We start from the raw sequence: 18,845 nt of genomic DNA, 5'->3' as shown, positions 1-18,845 counted from the left end.
AAAGAAATATTCACGATTCTATTTCCTTTTAGAAATTATTATTGAAATGTATTCCAGCAATGGATCTGATCGCATCTCTTCAAATAACTGTCCTATATTAGTCTCCTGCTATTTAGGAGACCATATCTAGTAGCCTTCCTATATAAACACCTAAGCCCCGTAGTGAGGTAGTGCCGTCAGTGGGCATTACTTAAGGATCTTTTCAGCGTCCCTTCGGCCCCTAGCTGCAACCTCTTTCATTCCTTTTGCTGTATCTCCGTTCAAATTCTTTTTCTTTCGCCTGACTTTCCACCCTCTTCTAACAATTACTTGACAGTGCAACTACGAGTTCTATCTCCCGTTACACATTTCAAACCCCCTTACCGTCAATTTCACTCCCAGCGCTGAATGACCTCATATGTCCCTGCTCTTGGCCTTTGGCCTAAATTCTGTATATTCTATTCTGTTCTATCAACGTTTAAGAAAAAAGTATATATATTTTCGAAAGATCGGCGCCTTTGTGAATATAGCCAAGAATGTCAGATTAAAAAACAAAATCAGACACAAACATGCGTGAAACTGGGAACTGATCATAGCGTTTGAACTATCGGGACTTCTATCCTTCTTCGGGATTCTCAGAGCCTTCGGGGTTGACCTTCTTGAACCCGAAGAAGGGCCAGATGTCATTTGCACCAACTACCAGTTCCCGGCCGAGCATGTCTGTGCACAGACGCTCGTCGATGGATGTTAGGATTCTGTGGATGTCGTTTCTTTTGTTCCGGATTTTTTGTGGTCCAGGTTCTTCTGCGGTAAAATCTGCAAGGTATGGTGAAAGTTATTGTTTTTTTATGCTTGCATACACACTACTGTGACATCGTATCTGAGTATTTTTCCATATATCAGAGACAATATCTATTTTGTACATTTTCTGTACTTGCATACACACTACAATGACCTTGTATCTGAATACTTTTCCATATATCATAGACAATATCTATTTTATATATTTTCTCTACTTGCATACACACAATAATGAACTGTATCTGAATTATCTTCCATATATCATGGACAATATCTGTTTGGATATTTTCTCCACTTCATAAACACTATAATGACATTGTATCTGAATACCTTTCCATGTATCATGAACAATATCTATTTGGATATTTTCTCCACTTGCATGCACACTATAATGACATTGTATCCGAATACTTTTCCATATATCATGAACAATATCTGTTTTGTATATTTTCTCTACTTGCATACACACTACAATGACATTGTATCTGAATACTTTTCCATGTATCATGAATAGTGTCTATTTGTTGATTTTTTGTACCTGCATAACACTATAATGAACAATATTTATTATTGTGTTGATTTTCTGTACTTGCATACTTACTATAATAACATTGTATCTTAATACTTTTCCATGTATCATGACCAATATCTATTTTGTTTATTTTCTCTACTTGCATACACACTATAATGACATTGTATCTGAATATTTTTCCCTATATTATGAACAATATTTATAGTGCTGATTTTCTTTACTTGCATACTCACTATAATCACATTGTATACGAATACTTTTCCATATATAATGAAAAATATCTTATTTACATATTTTCTGTACTCGCATATACACTATAATGACATTACATCTGTATACTTCTCCATATATCAAGAACATTAAGACTGTTACATTAGCTAGTTTACAAATCAAAAGTTTCATTCTTACATAGTCCGGACTCACTTGTGATGCAGACCCAAGTATATACATGCACACACATATATAACACATCTACATTTGTGTATATATATATTATTATAAGGTGATATAATTTGTATAACCATTTTGTAAGTGTTTATAATGTCTCTGTAAACATTTTTGATTTTTTCCTCACAAGATTCATCATTTGTTGTGAATATGTGATTTTAAAATGTCTTTTCTTACAGATAAGTTGTGTGTTATGTAGACTTATGATTCTATGGGATATTTTTTCCCTTTTGTTAAATGTTTGAAGTTGTACTGTGAAGTGCTTATCAGGCCACATCCTGTCTGCCGAGAGAGAGAATAAAGGCTAGCTTCAGGTGGTTAAGGAAAAAGCATTCACTTAGGTTATTGTGACGAGCTGTCATGCAGTCGGTGAGCCTCCTGTTATATCTTTAGTACTGTATACTTATTCCATCATTATTAACTCTGCCTATGCCTATTCTGTTTGTAATCTGAGAAAGAGAGAAAGAGGAACAGCAGATAAGTGGTGTCGCTTTGGTTTAAAAGGTCTTTAATTGTGTACCCAGCTGCGTCAGGCTGACAAAAGATTTGGTAAGCCCTGAACAGGAAATGTCCATCATGTAAAGATAAGGGCATCGCTTTGAAGCTCAACCGTGTGTACTTGTATACTTTGTATATGTGTGTGTATGTGTATTCATACATGTGTATTCTGTGTGAACACCCTATGTGTATTCTTGGCCTACCAGACTTAAAAGCCATTGTCTTCTAAAGACACCAGTAGTCTGCTAGAAAGGGTCCTTAGAGGCAGAGCCCTCTCTCTCTCTCTCTCTCTCTCTCTCTCTCTCTCTCTCTCTCTCTCTCTCTCAATAGTCCCATTATATATAAGGGAATAACAGAAAGATATCTGTTGTAAAAGCTCTGTTAAACTCACCCCAGGAGTGTGTTAATTTTGTAGAAGGTGATCAGGAATATTATTTTGTGTAAGTGTTAAGGAGGAAATGTATATTGGTGTAATAATTACAAAAGGTAATGTGGTGACTGTTGAGTTTTGTTAAGTGATATTCTTGGTAAAAGAGAATTGTTGTTTTTGAATAAGTCTTAGAAAAACGTGAGTTTAACTTTTCTTTTATAGTGAAAGTTATTGTGAAAGATTGATATAATCTTTAAGCACATTATTGGTGGTTGTTGTATTTCTATTTTTTGCATATTGCATTCTTATATGTCTGTGTGATTACGTCATTATGATTTATTTGTTACTGTGTTTTACTGGTGATTTCTTAACATTTTATTAGTGCCTACCTGTTATAGAGATTTTGGAGAATGTTATGTGGATTCCAATCAGTAATATTTTGGTGACTGTTTGTAATGGTTAAATCAGGTAAATGCTTGGCACTTAAGTGATAGTTAATAGTTTGATTCTTACCTAACCAGATTGTTTTCTTGATAAATTAAAATTTTGTGAAGTAAACTTGATTAAGAGATACTTAAATCTTGCACTGTTGTCAATTAATGGTAAATCTTTTGAGATTGTGAACTTTACATATAACTTTTGAACTTAGAAATAAACCTGTTTGTTTAAAGTTTTTAAAAAATAGCGTTTCATTTTGATCACCAGTAATTAGAGTCATTAATGAGTGTGTACAAATTAAGTGATGTATCTGTTTGTTCACCTGGGACTTATCTAGGTAAAATAGAACCAGAGAGACAGCTACAGTGCTGGTTGAAGTGAAACCCATATTCCATTAATCTGGATATAACTTAATAATAATTGTTACCTCATCCATAACTTGATAAAGTTACATTGATTTTCTCCAGTGATAAGTAAGTTTATGGGATCATTGTACCTTTAGTAAATCAGTCAAACTCTTTGTTATGAGGTTTCAAGTATCTGGTCGATGTGAGGTAACTTTTGGTATTATTATTTGCACAACAGATTTGTTGGCCTATTTTTGTAATAACCAGGTGCTTGATCACTTCTGTAATAATATATATATATATATATATATATATATATATATATATATATATATATATATATATACACAAACATATTTACACACTTATATATACACACATGCGTGTGCACACACACACACACACACACACACATATATATATATATATATATATATATATGTATATATGTATATATATATATATATATATATATATATATATATATATATATATATATATATATATATATATATATATATATATATATATATATATATATATATATATATATATATATATATATATATATATATATATATATATATATATCAATATATGTATATATATATATATATATATATATATATATATATATATATATATATATATATATATGTCCTATATACATATATATATATATATATATATATATCCTAGGCTGATATATATTTATATATAATATATATATATCATATATAAGAGTGACTATACCGTCCCCTCGTGTATCAGTATATATGATATATATATATATAAGATGATATATATATATACTTCAGGTGATTCTTCCACATCAACATGGGCAGTCTAAAGGAACAAGACCGTCCCCTCGTGTATCAGCGCTCGAGGTCTAAGATGATCTGTGACTTTAAATGACTAAATCTGCGTTGTCGAATCTCTAGATGAAATAATTTATAAAAAATTTTCTGATTTTTTGCCTGTGTGTATACTGTATGATTGGCAAGTATGTAATCTTAATATACAGCTCATTTTTTCCGAATTTCAAATTTTCTTATAATCGCAGAGCAGATCTTTGTTATTTGTAAAGCATCTCTCATTATATTTAGTTATTTACTTACATTTTTATCTATTTACCTGTTAATTTGGTAATTTATTTTTTTTCTAACAACTGATCTATTTTTTCTGTTTCATATTCCCTTCCGTTACTTCTTTCTAATAAACAACATATTCTTCCGAAGCTTGAGTTGCAAGTCGATGGCCCCTTTGGGCTTGTTCCTTTTGAATAGGGTTTATCTTCTGAGTAATAATAATAATAATAATAATAATAATAATAATAATAATAATAATAATAATAATAATAATAATAATAATAATAATAATAACCTATTTTGTACTTTTAATAGAAGTGCTTCAGCATATCAATCACAATTTTAGATCTAAGACGCCAGTTTCTTTTAAATCTTTGAATTTTCTAAAAGTTTTAGAATCATTAATTAAGACGAATTTATATTTCGAGAAGCATTAATTGAGAGAAATTACCGTCTTGAAAATCTAAATCTTTGTATTTCCTCATAAGTTGGAGAAGCTTTCCTTAAAATCATTTACCGTCTGGAAAATTTAAATCTTTGTATTTCGTCGTAAGTTTGAGACTCATCACTTACGAAAGCTAATCGATTAAATAGTCTAAATCATTTGCATTTCGTCATAAGTCTGAGCGCCATTACTTACCACCTGAAATATTCTTCACAATATTAGCCGAAGAACAGGAGACCAGGAGGATCGTGGTGCCAAAAGCAGAACTTAGAGCTGTTTTGGAAATGTCTGTACCCTTTGCTATTTCCTTCTATGTCTGTAAGACTTGAATACGAAATGATTATCATCTTCCTTTCTGTACTTCCCTTTACGTTCTGTTACTTCTTTCTAATAGCACCATATTCTTTGGAAGCTTGAATTTCAAGTCAGTTGCCCCTGTAGGCTTATTCCATAAGAATAGGTTCATTTTCTGAATAATAATAATAATAATAATAATAATAATAATAATAATAATAATAATAATAATAATAATAATAGGGTTTAATAATAATTTCAATATTCTCTAATAAAGCTTGTATTTAATTTGTTATTCTTTGGAAGCTTGAATTTCAAGTCATTGGCCCCTGTTGGCTTGTTCCATATGAATAGGGTTCGGCTTCTGAATAATAATAATAATAATAATAATAATAATAATAATAATAATAATAATAATAATAATAATAATAATAATAATAATAACTGTACGAATTTTATCCAGTTATAGCAGAAGTATCACTTTGTTTTTTTAAGAGTTAGAGCTATATTTATCATTTAAGATATTACCCATACAAATTCTTCCCAGTAAAAAATTACCTGAGAACCATATAGGTATACTGAATTCATTAAAGGGGATTCCAAACATCCGAGAGGTAAAAAATCTCCCAAAATTCCTCTTAGAAGCAGCAACCACTACCTTAACCTGAGTTTGAATTTCCGATGACACGTATTCCGCTACTTTTTCGCTCTATTTTCAATATTCAACAAGGAAGTTTGACAGGAAGACAAAGCTACCGTAAGATCTAAATCCTCCCCCCATCCTATCAACATGTGACCAATAACCCATTTAAAGAAGTCCTTAAAGTCTCAAAACCTTCCCGTAATTATTTATAACTGTCCCGTAAAGTCATCAAAGTTTTACCCTGGTTAGCAAATACTGTCGATACCTGCTCAATTCTCAGCAAATTAGCAATTAGCATACTAGCAATAGCTTCTATGATCATATCGACTACAATTATCAATGGCGCAGCCCTCTTACTACTTCTAGAAGAGAACTGAAAAATTGAAACACCTAAATTTGGAAGCCATGTTAAAGTCTCCCTAATCCTATCGTAAACCCTAACTGCTGTAGCATTAAGGTCAGACAGATTCCGTCCGATATTCAACTCTCCCACCAAAAAAATTCCTAAGCAACCGAACTTTATCCTGAAACTCTATACTCAAAGATATTGCGTCAGACGACAACTACACATCATAATATTCTTATATAATAACATCTGGGCCTAACCTCACTGCGAAATTAGCCCTGGCCACGGCTCCGAAAGTAATGGGAATACGAGACTTTAGCATAAAAAAACAAAAGAATCTAAAAGTTACAGACCTCGAAACGGGAAAGAAAAAACAAAAAAGAAATCCACATATCTACAAAACCCTGTGGTATTCTGCACTTAATTTTAACTAAGTATCATAACACAAAGCAACAGACTGAACTCGGACCAACATCCTCTCTAGTTAAAAAAAAATTACAAGCCACGTCCCTTTAATCCATTTAAAAAAAAAGAGAGAGAGAAAGAGGAAAGAGAGAAAAAAAATTATCAGAACCACAGTGCAACACCGGAATTAACCCATAAGATTCCCATTACCCTATCTTTTCAATTTTAGATATATGTGTCAACCGAGACACACCCGTATTCTCATCTAGAACAACAAATCTATTCCCCTTCTTTACTTTTAGAACAAGAAAAGGGCCTTCAAATTTAGTACCTAGCTTATAGTTCAACTGATTCCTGACATTTATTTTCACAAAAACCCTATCCCCCACAGCAACTTTAACGCTATCCGGCTTTTCATTACTTCTATCTACCATACCCAGCGTTTTCATTTCAAGATTCCTAGCAAGACGCGCATATCTCTCTTTTGCCGTCGACACAAGCGCCCTATCAGTATCATCCCCCAATGGAATAGGTAACAAATCGAAAGTGCCCCGTGCTGGGTAACTAAACAGCTCTTCATTGGGAGACATTCCAGTGGTATCACTAACCATGGAATTAATGATATGCTGCACCTGTGGAATATATCGATCCCAATTTACCTCATTCCTCCCCTATGGTCATCCTGAGAGCTTCAATAACCTTCCTATTTGCCCGTTCACACAGCCCATTAGCTTCTGGTCTATAGGGAATAACAGTGACTTTCCGAATGCCCATTACATCTGCAAGACACTCTAACATCTTGTTCACAAATTCTCTCCATTATCTGTAATTAGCACCTCAGAAACCCCATAACTACAAATATACCCATTAAAGAATGCGACTGCCACCTTTTCTGCTGTTTTATGCTTCAACGGGAAAATCTCTAAAAACCTAGTTAATTTGTCAACAACCACCAACAGGTGCCTATGGCCATAACTAGATTCACAGAAATTGGTCAAAAGGTCCATATGGACCCTTGAGAATGGTCTACTGGGAATAGGAAATGAACCCAATTTACAAGAAATGACCCTTGATGGCTTACACGTATTACAAACTGAACAACCTCTCACAAAGTCTTCCACTGATGTGAGCATATTCTTCCAAAAGAATTGTCCCCATATGTTCTGATATGTCTTCTCAATACCCAAATGCGGGCTGCCAGACCTACAGTGAACAATATCCAGAACCGAGATACTACACTCCTAGGAACAACTATGTGCATCATATCAACCTTATCCTCACTATTCCCCAGTCTGTATCAAATCTTCCTGACTAACAAATTACCCTCTAATTCAAGCCCTGCAAAAGGCAATTTATAACCCTTCCGAAATAATTTCCCTCTAAGAAATGCTTTTGTGCCTGCCAAAATCTCATCCTCATCTTGTTTAGCTTCTACTAAACTAATATCCCAGTCTATGCAATCTCCAGATACATAACATACATGAGTATCATCTGCATCAGAAAAACTTCTACTATGGGCGTCTGCTACAACATTATGTCTACGTTCTATATACCTAAGCTTGGCATCAAAATCCCTGATTGTCAGATACCACCGAGTCCTTTTAAGGGAAAGTTCCACCTTATTGATAAGATCCAACAATGGCTTATGATCCGTAAGAACCTCTACTTGATTGCCCAAGAGTAACATTTTAAAATGCACAAAACTAGACACTACGGCAAAGGCCTCTTTATCCACTACTGACCATGACAGTTCATTACTACCCCGTGTCTTAAACTTCCTACTGTAAAATGCAATTGGATGGAGTCTTCCATCAAACTTCTGCATAAGTCATGCCCCTGTACCATCATAACTCGTGTCTTTTACCAACGTGAAAGGAAGTTCCAAATCCGGAAACTTCAGTACCGGAGGATTCACTTAAGCATCCTTAATCTTCTGAAAAGCTAATTGCTGTCCATCTCCCAACACAAACTGCACATCATCCCTCAGGACATCTGTCAAGGGAGGCGCTAGAATAGAAAAACCCTTCACAAACCTATGAAAAAATCAATCCATGCCTATGAATGACCGGGTCTGCTTCTTATTCTTGGTAGTAGCAAAATCCACAGTTGCCCTAATTTCAGCATCATTCACTTTAACACCCTCCTTAGAAATTACATGACCCAAATATACTATCTGCGTCTTCAAAAAATTACACTTAGCTAACATTATCTTCAAACCCGCTAATCTAAGTCTCCTAAAAAACCTCCTGCCAAGACCCATATTTGTATTTACTGATATGATATGTGTTAATCATATAAGTTTAAGAATCCTTGTTTATGTACGCTACCACCCTTCCTTTCCTTCTCTCGAGACTCCTTGTTTCTTCTCGTTTTCTGTTTACTTCCTTGGCTCCGTGACTGGTCTTCTTCGCTTTCAGACTGCGGGACCTTTAACTTCTCTCGAACTGCTCCTTGGTGGTACCTTTATTTTGTTCTACATACGTAAAGAGTGTTTGTGAAGTATTTACAATTGTGATGTATTCGTAAGTTAAGGATTCTATTTTATTTATGTAAGAGTTGTGCTGTGTTTGATTAGTGGGAACAGGTGTTATTTGTGTAATTATAAGTCCTGACTATTTCCTCATATTTCATTTACGTTCCTTATTGTTCTGGTTTAATATTTCCAAGTGTCGGTGTGTGTTTGTGTAATGACTCCTCACCTACTCCTAAACTATAACTCATAGGAGATCGTTACATTTTGGGGGCCTGACCGGGATAACAAGTTACTATTTTCAGTAATTATTCATTTGTACTCGGAAAGTGTTTATCATGTTAACTTCACACACACGTCTGTATGTAGAATAAAATTGCTTTTTCGGTATTCAAATATCAGGATAAGGTTTTTTGTAATTAGTGTTGTTCATTCTTAGTTAACAAAATTTATTTACCATTGTTAACCACTGCCAGTTTTCGGTTAAAGCGTAAGTGAGGGTTGCTTCCCTTGAGTGTTAATCTGATTGCCAGTCTTTCCGTTAGAATAAGTTCCCCGTCATTTATGCCGTGTTGGCGTCTTAGCAATAATTTGCTCCCCGATAGTACTGACGAGTTTAGAGTTATAAGGGCACTTCATGTAGTTCCTTGCTCCGTGTTTGATTGTTATAAGGGAAACTGTCAAGCTATCTTTGTTGTAGCGACCTAAACCAATTCACTATCGTTAAAGTAATTGTTATGTCTTGACTAGCGGTTTGATCCCATACAAACAATTGGTCTTCACAAGACAATGCTTTGGAAGCGTCTGAAGTTAGTTCTTACGAGCGATTTCGTCTTTAATGCTTCATTCATACTCATGCTTGCATATGCATATCTTTAATAAACGTACGTATCTTAAGTGTAATTTTTGTCAGAAGAATAGTTCTTCATTTTCGATGTTGCCCATTAGTCTTAGCGATTTTCAGTGTCATTACCAATGTTTTCACTGATTCGACTTCGACGACGAGCTCTGTTCAGTTTTCTTGACTATTCATAAAGAATGCTTGTGGTATAAATGGGCAGTATTTCATACTTTTGCATTTTGATAAATTACTCCTGAAGTCCTGATATTTTTGTACCGGTAGAGTAATAATCTCCAAAATGCCTTTTGATGATATCTGGATTTATAGCAGACCCTGCTGGTAAACTTTTCTGCTTTCTCAAGCGAAGAAGGTGGACTTGCTGTCTCTTGCTAGTCAGCTTAATATTGAAGTGAGCCACACAGCGCTCAAGGTCAAATTCTAGACTCCATTCTGGATTACTATATAGATGAGGATGTTTTTACTGAAGAACAGGTAGTTAATTTGAGGTCAAAGCAAAGTAAAGTAGATAAAGAACTAGAGCTAGCTAGAATACAGTTAAGACTAAGAGAAGTTAGCAAAGAACAAGAAGATTATCTTTCACGAAAGAGGTTAGAGGAAAAGCAGAAGCTTTTGGACTTGGAATTAGAATATAAGGTTAGAGAGGCTGAGCTAAATAAGAAGTTAGAGGAGGAAAAGGCTAAAATAGCTGTAGAAAAGCATCGTCAGGAGTTGGGTATTTCTAGTTCTCAGCCCATTCAGTTTGACTTGTCCAGAGCAAGAAAGCTTGTACCTTTTTTTGATGAGAAAGACGATGAAAGTTTTTTCATTGCTTTTGAAGATATTGCTGCTAATCTAGAATGGCCTGCGGATCAGTGGTTATAGTTAATTAAACCTCAGTCACGTGGTAAAGCAATTCAAGTTGTATCTAATTTAATAGGTGAAAGTTACAATGTTATAAAGCAGAACATTCTAGATGCTTATGCTATCACCAGCGAGGGTTATAGACAATTGTTTCGGAATGCTACTAAGACTGCTTCTCAAACATTTACAGAATTTGCTAGTCAGAAGCTTAGATTATTCAAGAAATGGCGTGCAAGTGAACATGTCACTACTTTCAAGGAATTAGTTAACCTAGTAGTCTTAGAAGAATTCCATTGGAGATTACCACCACCGATTTCGATGTATATAGCTGAGAGAGAGGTCAAAGATCTAATGAAAGCTGGAAATCTTGCTGATAACTATAATTTAATTCATAAGAATAGGCCTAAAATTCCTGATAAGTCTAAAGATACTGATGGTGCAACTGGTATTAACTCTTGTGCTTATTGTAAGCAGCTTGGCCACACCATAAAGAATTGTACTAAACCAGGGTGCAAAGTAGCTAATCAATCTAGTAAAATATCATCACAGCCAACGTTTAAGAAAACTGGTTTGCATTGTGCTGTTGATCAGCTGGATTATTTCAAAGAATTTATCTGCCATGGTCTTCTCAATTCAAAGGAAGTATCTATCCTAAGAGATACAGGAGCTGCTCAGTCCATAATACATAAGAATCTTGTTCCTGATCTTAAATGCACTGATGAACATGTAGTTGTTTCAGACTTTTCAAGTAGTAAAGTATTGCCTCTTGCTGAAGTAAATCTTGATTGCCCTTATGTTAATGAAACTGTTAAAGTTGCTGTCACTGATAATGAATTTCCTGTTGATGTAGATCTTGTCCTTGGTAATGATTTAGCAGGCAGTAAAGTAATGTGCAATTTGATCATTTGCAACCCTGAAAGTAAATGTAATAAACTAGAAGCACAAAGTCCTGATCATGCTGATTCAATCTGTGTAGTAACTCGATCAAAGAAATCTATTGATGAGCATCCTAAGAATGTACCTAATGTTTCTGTTAACCATTCGAATTTACCAGATCTGCTAAACCTTTCTAAAGATAATTTTGTTAAATTGCAGCAAGAAGATGGTAGTTTGAGCAGTTTATTTGAGAAGGCTGTGCAGAAATCAGATATTGACAAAGTTCCTTGTTACTATATTGAGAATGGAATTCTGATGCGCTTGTTTCGTCTTTCTAAATTGTCAGCAGAAAGAATCATGGGCAGACTGTGAGCAGGTTATAGTTCCATCTTCACTCAAGTAAGATTCTTGAAATTGTTCACTGTGCTGATTCTCATTTAGGGGTAAGTAAAACGTACCAGAGATTATCTTGTAATTTCTATTGGCCAAGAATGAAAAATGATGTAAAGGCTTTTGTACAGTGTTGTCATATCTGCCAAATAGCTGGAAAGCCCAACGAGGTGATACCACCTGCACCATTAAAAACTATTGCTATTCCACATGAACCATTCAGTAAGGTTGTAATAGACTGTGTGGGACCTTTGCCCAAAACCCGTAAAGGTAATCAGTATTTGTTGACTGTAATGTGTCCAACCACAAGATTTCCAATTGCCATTCCTTTACCTAATATATCTGCCAAAAAGATCATAGAAAGTCTTATTAAAATATTTACTGTTTTAGGTTTTCCCAAAGAATTACAGTGTGATAGAGGAACAAATTTCAAAAGTGATGTTTTCCAATCTGTCTTGAAAGAACTAAATATTAAGCAGTCATTTTCTTCAGCTTATCATCCACAGTCTCAGGGTGTGTTGGAAAGGGCACACCAAACGATGAAAAGTCTTCTTGGAAAATATGCCTTGGAGTCTGCTAAGGATTGGGATGAAAATCTGGATCTCTTGATGTTCGTGATACGCAGTGTCCCAAATGAGTCAATTGGAGTTTCTCCCTTTGAAATGCTTTTCGGTAGAAAGGCTAGAGATGTGCTAAGAGTTGTTAAAGAAAATTTAATTGGTGAGGTTGAAGTAGTCACTCCTGTTACAGTTACCAAGTACTTGCAAAACATGAAAGACAAATTTGACAAAATTCATAAATTTGCTTATGATAATCTGAAAGTCTCACAAGAGAAAATGGAAGTAAATTATAACAAAAAAGCTAAAAAGTGGGAAAGTTCACAGTTGGTGACAATGTTTTAGTATACTTTCCAATTCCAGGATCTCCACTAAAACATAAGTTCTCAGGACCATATAAGGTAACAAAAGTTATTAATAAACTTAATTATGTTGTCTCTACCCTGACAGGAAGAAGTCTACCCAGCTAGTTCATGTCAACCTAATTAAACCTTACCATAAGATTTCCCCAGTGTTAGTTAATGACAGTGTGCATCCCTGTGAAGTAAGTGTGCAACCTTGTGGTGGCAGTACCAAAGACTACGATGAGACGGATATGCACTTAGACCTGAATACTTCATGGACAGATTGTTCAAACTCTGACATTCTTGCATCCTTAGATAAGTATTTTGAACACTTAACTAGTGAGCAGAGAACACAATTAGTGTCTGTTAATCAAATATGAAAGTGTATGTTCAGATACTCCTGGTAATTGTAATATTATTTTGCATGACATAAAGCTTTTCCCTAATACAAGTCCTATTCGTCAGCCATATTACCGTATCGTAGGTGAAAAACTGCAGCTGATGAAAAGAGAGGTTGAATATTTATTAAATAATGGATTAGCTTCCCCTAGTTGCTTGCCTTGGGCTTCGCCTTGCATATTAGTTGCCAAACCCAATGGGAAAGTGAGGATGTGCACAGATTATAGAAGAGTGAATAGTGTTACACAGAAGGACTCTTACCCCCTTCCTAGAATACTGGATATCTTGGACAATATAGGTAACTGCAAATATTTAACTCAAATAGACCTCTTAAAGGGCTATTATCAAATACAGTTAACTGAAAATGCTAGTGAGATCAGTGCATTCATTACTCCTTTTGGCTTGTTTCAGTACAACGTTCTTCCATTTGGCATGTGTAATGCCCCTGCGACCTTCCAGCGTGTGATGAATGAGCTGATCAGAGATCTTGAAGATGTATATGCCTACCTGGATGACTTGGTTGTTGCAACAAGCAGCTGGGACAAGCATTTTGAAACACTGCAAGCATTGTTCCACAAACTTCACGCAAACAATTTGACTATTAATCTTTCCAAATCCTGTTTTGGCAATGCCAAAGTTAGCTATCTAGGTCATGTAATTGGTAGTGGTTCTGTCATACCTAAAGATAGTAACATTAAGGCAGTCTTAGAGTATCAGTTCCATCTAACTGTAAGCAAGTACAGACTTTCCTTGGAATGTCTGCTTATTATAGTAGATTTTGTAGATTTTGCTCTTTTGCAAAAAATTTTGCTCTTGTTAAAGCAAAATTTATTTGGTCACCAGAATGCCAAGACTCTTTCAATCAGTTAAAAACTATGTTAACCTCCCATCCAATCTTGAAATGCCCAGATGTGTACAAGCCTTTTTATCTGCAGGTTGATGCTTGCAACACAGGTATTGGTGCTGTGCTTCTGCAGTCCAGTGATGAAGAGCCATCTGATGAATCCCCATTGCTTCCTGTTTCATACTTTTCCAGGAAGTTCTCTGCCACTCAGCAGTGTTGGTCTACTGTAGAGCAAAAGCTGTATGGTGTAGTAGCTGCACTCCTACATTTCGGTGTGTATCTGCACGGAAATACTCCTGTGACAGTCTTATCAGATCACTTGCCACTGTCCTTCCTTGAAAGAGCAAAGCTCCATAACAAGAAACTGCTCCGGTGGTCTTTCATTATCCAGGAATTCAATGTGAAAGTAAAGCATATTCCTGGAGCAGAAAACAAAGTAGCAGATGCCTTGTCTCGCATTTAGGCATCTTCAAGTGTCCCTCGCCATCCCCCATATGGATGATCATCGTGGTACTTCTCAGCCGCCTTTTAGCCCCTAGGAGCTGCCAAGACCCATATTTGTATTTACTGATATGATATGCGTTAATCATATAAGTTTAAGAATCCTTGTTTATGTACGCTACCACCCTTCCTTTCCTTCTCTCGAGACTCCTTGCTTCTTCTCGTTTTCTGTTTACTTCCTTGGCTCCGTGACTGGTCTTCTTCGCTTTCAGACTGCGGGACCTTTAACTTCTCTCGAACTTGGTGGTACCTTTATTTTTTGTTCTAGTGTTTGTGAAGTATTTAATTGTGATGTGTTTGTGTTAAAGTATTTATTTTATTTATGTAAGAGTTGTGCTGTGTTTGATTAGTGGGAACAGGTGTTATTTGTGTAATTATAAGTCCTGATTATTTCCTCATATTTCATTTACGTTCCTTATTGTTCTGGTTTAATATTTCCAAGTGTCGGTGTGTGTTTGTGTAATGACTCCTCACCTACTCCTAGACTATAACTCATAGGAGATTGTTACACCTCCCTAAGAACCTCTAAATGTTCTTCTACTGAATCCATGGTAAATAATATATCATCCATGTACAGGAAGACATGTTTCCCTAACAAGCCATGCAAAACTGTATTCATTAGCCTAGTAAATGTCATAGGATTACCTGATAAACCAAACGGCATCCGTGTGAACTCAAAATGCCCCTTTGGCAAAGAGAAAGCTGTGCACACTTGACTCCTTACTAAGCGATACTTGCAAGTACCCTTGCATCAGATCAGTTGAAGAATGTATATTCTTGCCCCGAATCTCAACAAACAAATCTGGCAAACACACCAGAAGGTAGCGATCAGGAATGTTTTCTCGTTCAACTTCCTAAAGTACACACAAACTTGGAATGGACCATCCTTCTTAGGCACTGCTAACAACGGGAAATTAAGAGGCGAGGAACTGGGCCTAACAATGCCTTCTTCCTCCCATTTATTAACCTCTTGCTCTACCTGTTCTCTAATATTAAAAGGAATCCTATATGAAGGAACAAAAATATGCTTAGCCTTGTCCTCCAACTGAACCCTGTGTTCTCACACATTTGTTAACGCTAACTTATCACCTTTAAGTGCGACTATGTCCGTAAACTCAGCCAGAACATCTTCAACACCCCCAGCATATTCTTTATAATCAACATCGGCTAAATGGTCCCTAAAAACTCGCCTCTTAGCCTGTAAATCTGCTTCTGAAAAACTACAAAAATCCCCGACAATAGCAACTGAATTATCTTCACTGATCCAGTCAACAAAGTCAATTGCATAATTTCCCTTCAGATAATTGCGAACTGAATCATTACAGTTTAGCAATTCCACCCAAGTATCCCCTAAACTCGATACCTTGTTTATAGAGCCCTTACACACTACCCCCTTTAGCTTTTCGCTGCATTCATCCACACACACCTGTCTGGGTTTATGCACTCCTTTCATTCGAACCCTCACCACAGCAACCCTACCAGGACCAAGAACCACATCATCCGACAGAACCCCTTTATAACACTTCTTACCTAACGACACATGTTCAGCATCCACCCGCAAATCCTCACATACACCCGATCCACTATCATCATCCACTACACTCACATCTGTCCCTTCATAAGGCACAAACACACCAGGTACTCCCACAGTTATACCACATACCCCTAGATGAACCAAGATTTTCCGTCTCCGACATGCTGGATGACCCAGTAACAATGTATTCTGCAAAGTAGCACCTCATATAACCAAAAATGGTTCTGTAAAAGTTCTACCCCAAGAGATAAATCCACATCTATGTATCCCAAAACCCGTAACCTATTTGCTTGAACATCACATACTGTCTCTTTAGCAGGTCTCAAAGAATGACTGGAAAACATCGACCGGAACAACTCATAATTCATTGAATTAATAGAGGAGCCTGTATCTATAAAAACCCTTACATCTATCCCATGCACAGACCCTTTTACCACTGGCTTTGCCTCTGAGGGTTTCCCCAGAAGTCCTGTATCACAAGAAACACCCATCCAGTTTTCCTTTACAAATGATCGGTCTTTAGACAATGCTCGTCGATCACAAGATCCCCTTCAAAAATCAGCTTGAGGAACTTTCTTACCTGAGCTACCAAAATTCTGAAATTTAGGCCTACCATTATACTGTCTCAGAGATGGACAAGACCATCAAGGATGATCATAACGCCTACAACCGCCACAATATTAAACATGGCAAAATCTCTTAATGTGTCCCTTCATATTACAATTAAAACAATGAACCCGTGGGGCCTGAGAACTCAACCCAACCATCAACCTTTGACTCTTCTGAATTTCAACAAAACCCTTCAAACCGCGGACTGAATCTCTGAGCCCTACACAACCACAGGCTGACCTAAGGAATCTCTGATCACTATTTCCTCTCGCCATTTTGGCAGCTTTCCTCTTTGTAAATAAATCCGTTAATTCACTCTTGGCTGATCACAAATACAAAATTTCCCAAGTCCTGCGAAAGGACACCCCTTAAAGAAAAAATACAAGACAAAACAATTTTCCCTGAAAGAATTACCGCATATTAAGAAACCAAAATGTTAATTCCCTTTACTCTAACAATTAATCCACCCAAATCAAAATAAATTACTAATTAAGGGCAAACAAACAAAAAGAAAAAAAAACACTCAAACCCACCCTCAAGTAAAGGGAATGGGAGTTTACCCTCATGTAAAGAAAATGAGACTTGAGCAAATGGAAGAGAGAGAGAGAGAGAGAGAGAGAGAGAGAGAGAGAGAGAGAGAGAGAGAGAAAGAGAAAGGAAAAGAAAAAGTCGTTCCTCTCCCCTTAAGGCAATACCTCCCCGCTATCTTCCCCCTTTGCATACATGCACATATGTAACCAAAATAAAACACATACCTATGTAATTACAAAAAAAAAAAAAGTTTAAAAATCTAAGAAATGTACACACACTTGTGCAAGGAATGTTTACTCACAGTAACTCAACAACTGTTAAATAAATTATTTCCCAATAATCACAGTTCCCAGAGATAATACAATAATTAAATAATCCTTTCATTAAGCCTAAATATCGACGCGAACAGCCGATTGGCGTAAAAAAACAAAAAAACACTCAAGCCACCCCCAAAATTCAAATGCGCTGCATAGAGGATGGCGAAGAAGGCAAAAAACTGCCCAAACTAATGATGTCGCCGACATGTCACTCAAGGGATGACGTCACTACTGCCAAGGCCCAATATTAGTTGCAGTGCAGTCAAGAAGCAATCCACCCTCCCCTCTTAACCGGTTTGTACACTTCAAATCTGACACTAAAATTAACAAATAAAAAAACAAAAAATATGATAACACTTACGTACACCCCTGCTTGACAGATACTGTGAGAAATCCTCTCACCAAAGAAAGAAAGAGAGAGAGAAAAAAGAAACACTTGCGCGTTTTCGCGTGTTTTACCACACATAAGCGGTCAAGATACCGCAATTAAACATGCTGTGCACGCTCCCTCTTCCCCAAACATTCCCCAATATGAACTAAAGTCCAGAAATACCTATAGACACACTAAGACCTTGCGCCCCTTGACGCATCATTAAACACACACAGACTCAGGCTTGAGAAAGACTGACTCGAGTGCCTTTCACAACACCTCCCTCAACCGAATTGCTAAACCATCAAATCCTATTCTGAGATGCCAATACTAGTATTAATAAGATATTTCTCTTTGGAAGCGTAACCTATATCCTATATACTAACGACTTGACTATTACCGCTGCCACCACACTGTTATGACCCTATACCCAGGTCAGATAGGGTCATAATCTCTTACTGCATCTGTTTTAAGAACAGTGTCATATCATCTTACATTTCTAAGATTCTCGGATAGCAATGGCCGGCACCTGGGTCAGCTCATTCCCTCTCTCTTGTTGACTCCTCTCACTGAATCTACCCTCAGACAAAGGCCTACTGGAATTAAACACTGAGACACAAAACTAGACTTTATTTGCAAATTTAACGAAAGTATCTCAGCAAAAGCTACGGTCATGAAATGGAGTGACTCACGCCCCATGAAAATGGAAATCATAACTAGAGGAAATTCAGATTCACAATCAACTGAATTAATGATTCTAGACCAACC

The 18,845-nt window shown here is 36.1% G+C and overlaps 1 protein-coding gene across 1 annotated transcript; it reads left to right on the top strand.

Moving 5' to 3' along the window:
• Positions 1–12,172: 12,172 nt before the first annotated feature.
• On the top strand, positions 12,173–14,678 carry LOC136834713 (uncharacterized). Its single transcript, XM_067097296.1, has 4 exons — positions 12,173–12,828; positions 13,079–13,172; positions 13,783–14,007; positions 14,307–14,678. The coding sequence occupies exons 1-4, from the start codon at positions 12,173–12,175 to the stop codon at positions 14,676–14,678; spliced, it is 1,347 nt and encodes a 448-aa protein (XP_066953397.1).
• The last annotated feature ends 4,167 nt before the right edge of the window (positions 14,679–18,845 follow it).

This window comes from Macrobrachium rosenbergii, chromosome 54 (genome assembly GCF_040412425.1).
Source record: "Macrobrachium rosenbergii isolate ZJJX-2024 chromosome 54, ASM4041242v1, whole genome shotgun sequence".
Classification (NCBI taxonomy): Eukaryota; Metazoa; Arthropoda; class Malacostraca; order Decapoda; family Palaemonidae; genus Macrobrachium; species Macrobrachium rosenbergii.
The sequence above is the reverse complement of the archived record's forward strand: the minus strand, read 5'-3'. Positions and strand labels throughout refer to the sequence as shown.

Coding starts and splice junctions, on each gene's coding strand:
- LOC136834713 (XM_067097296.1), top strand. CDS start 12,173: ATGAAAAATGATGTAAAGGCTTTTGTACAGTGTTGTCATATCTGCCAA. Junction 13,173..13,782: donor ACAGTGTGCATCCCTGTGAA/GTAAGTGTGCAA, acceptor GGCTTGTTTCAG/TACAACGTTCTTCCATTTGG. Junction 14,008..14,306: donor CCTGTTTTGGCAATGCCAAA/GTTAGCTATCTA, acceptor TTTTATCTGCAG/GTTGATGCTTGCAACACAGG.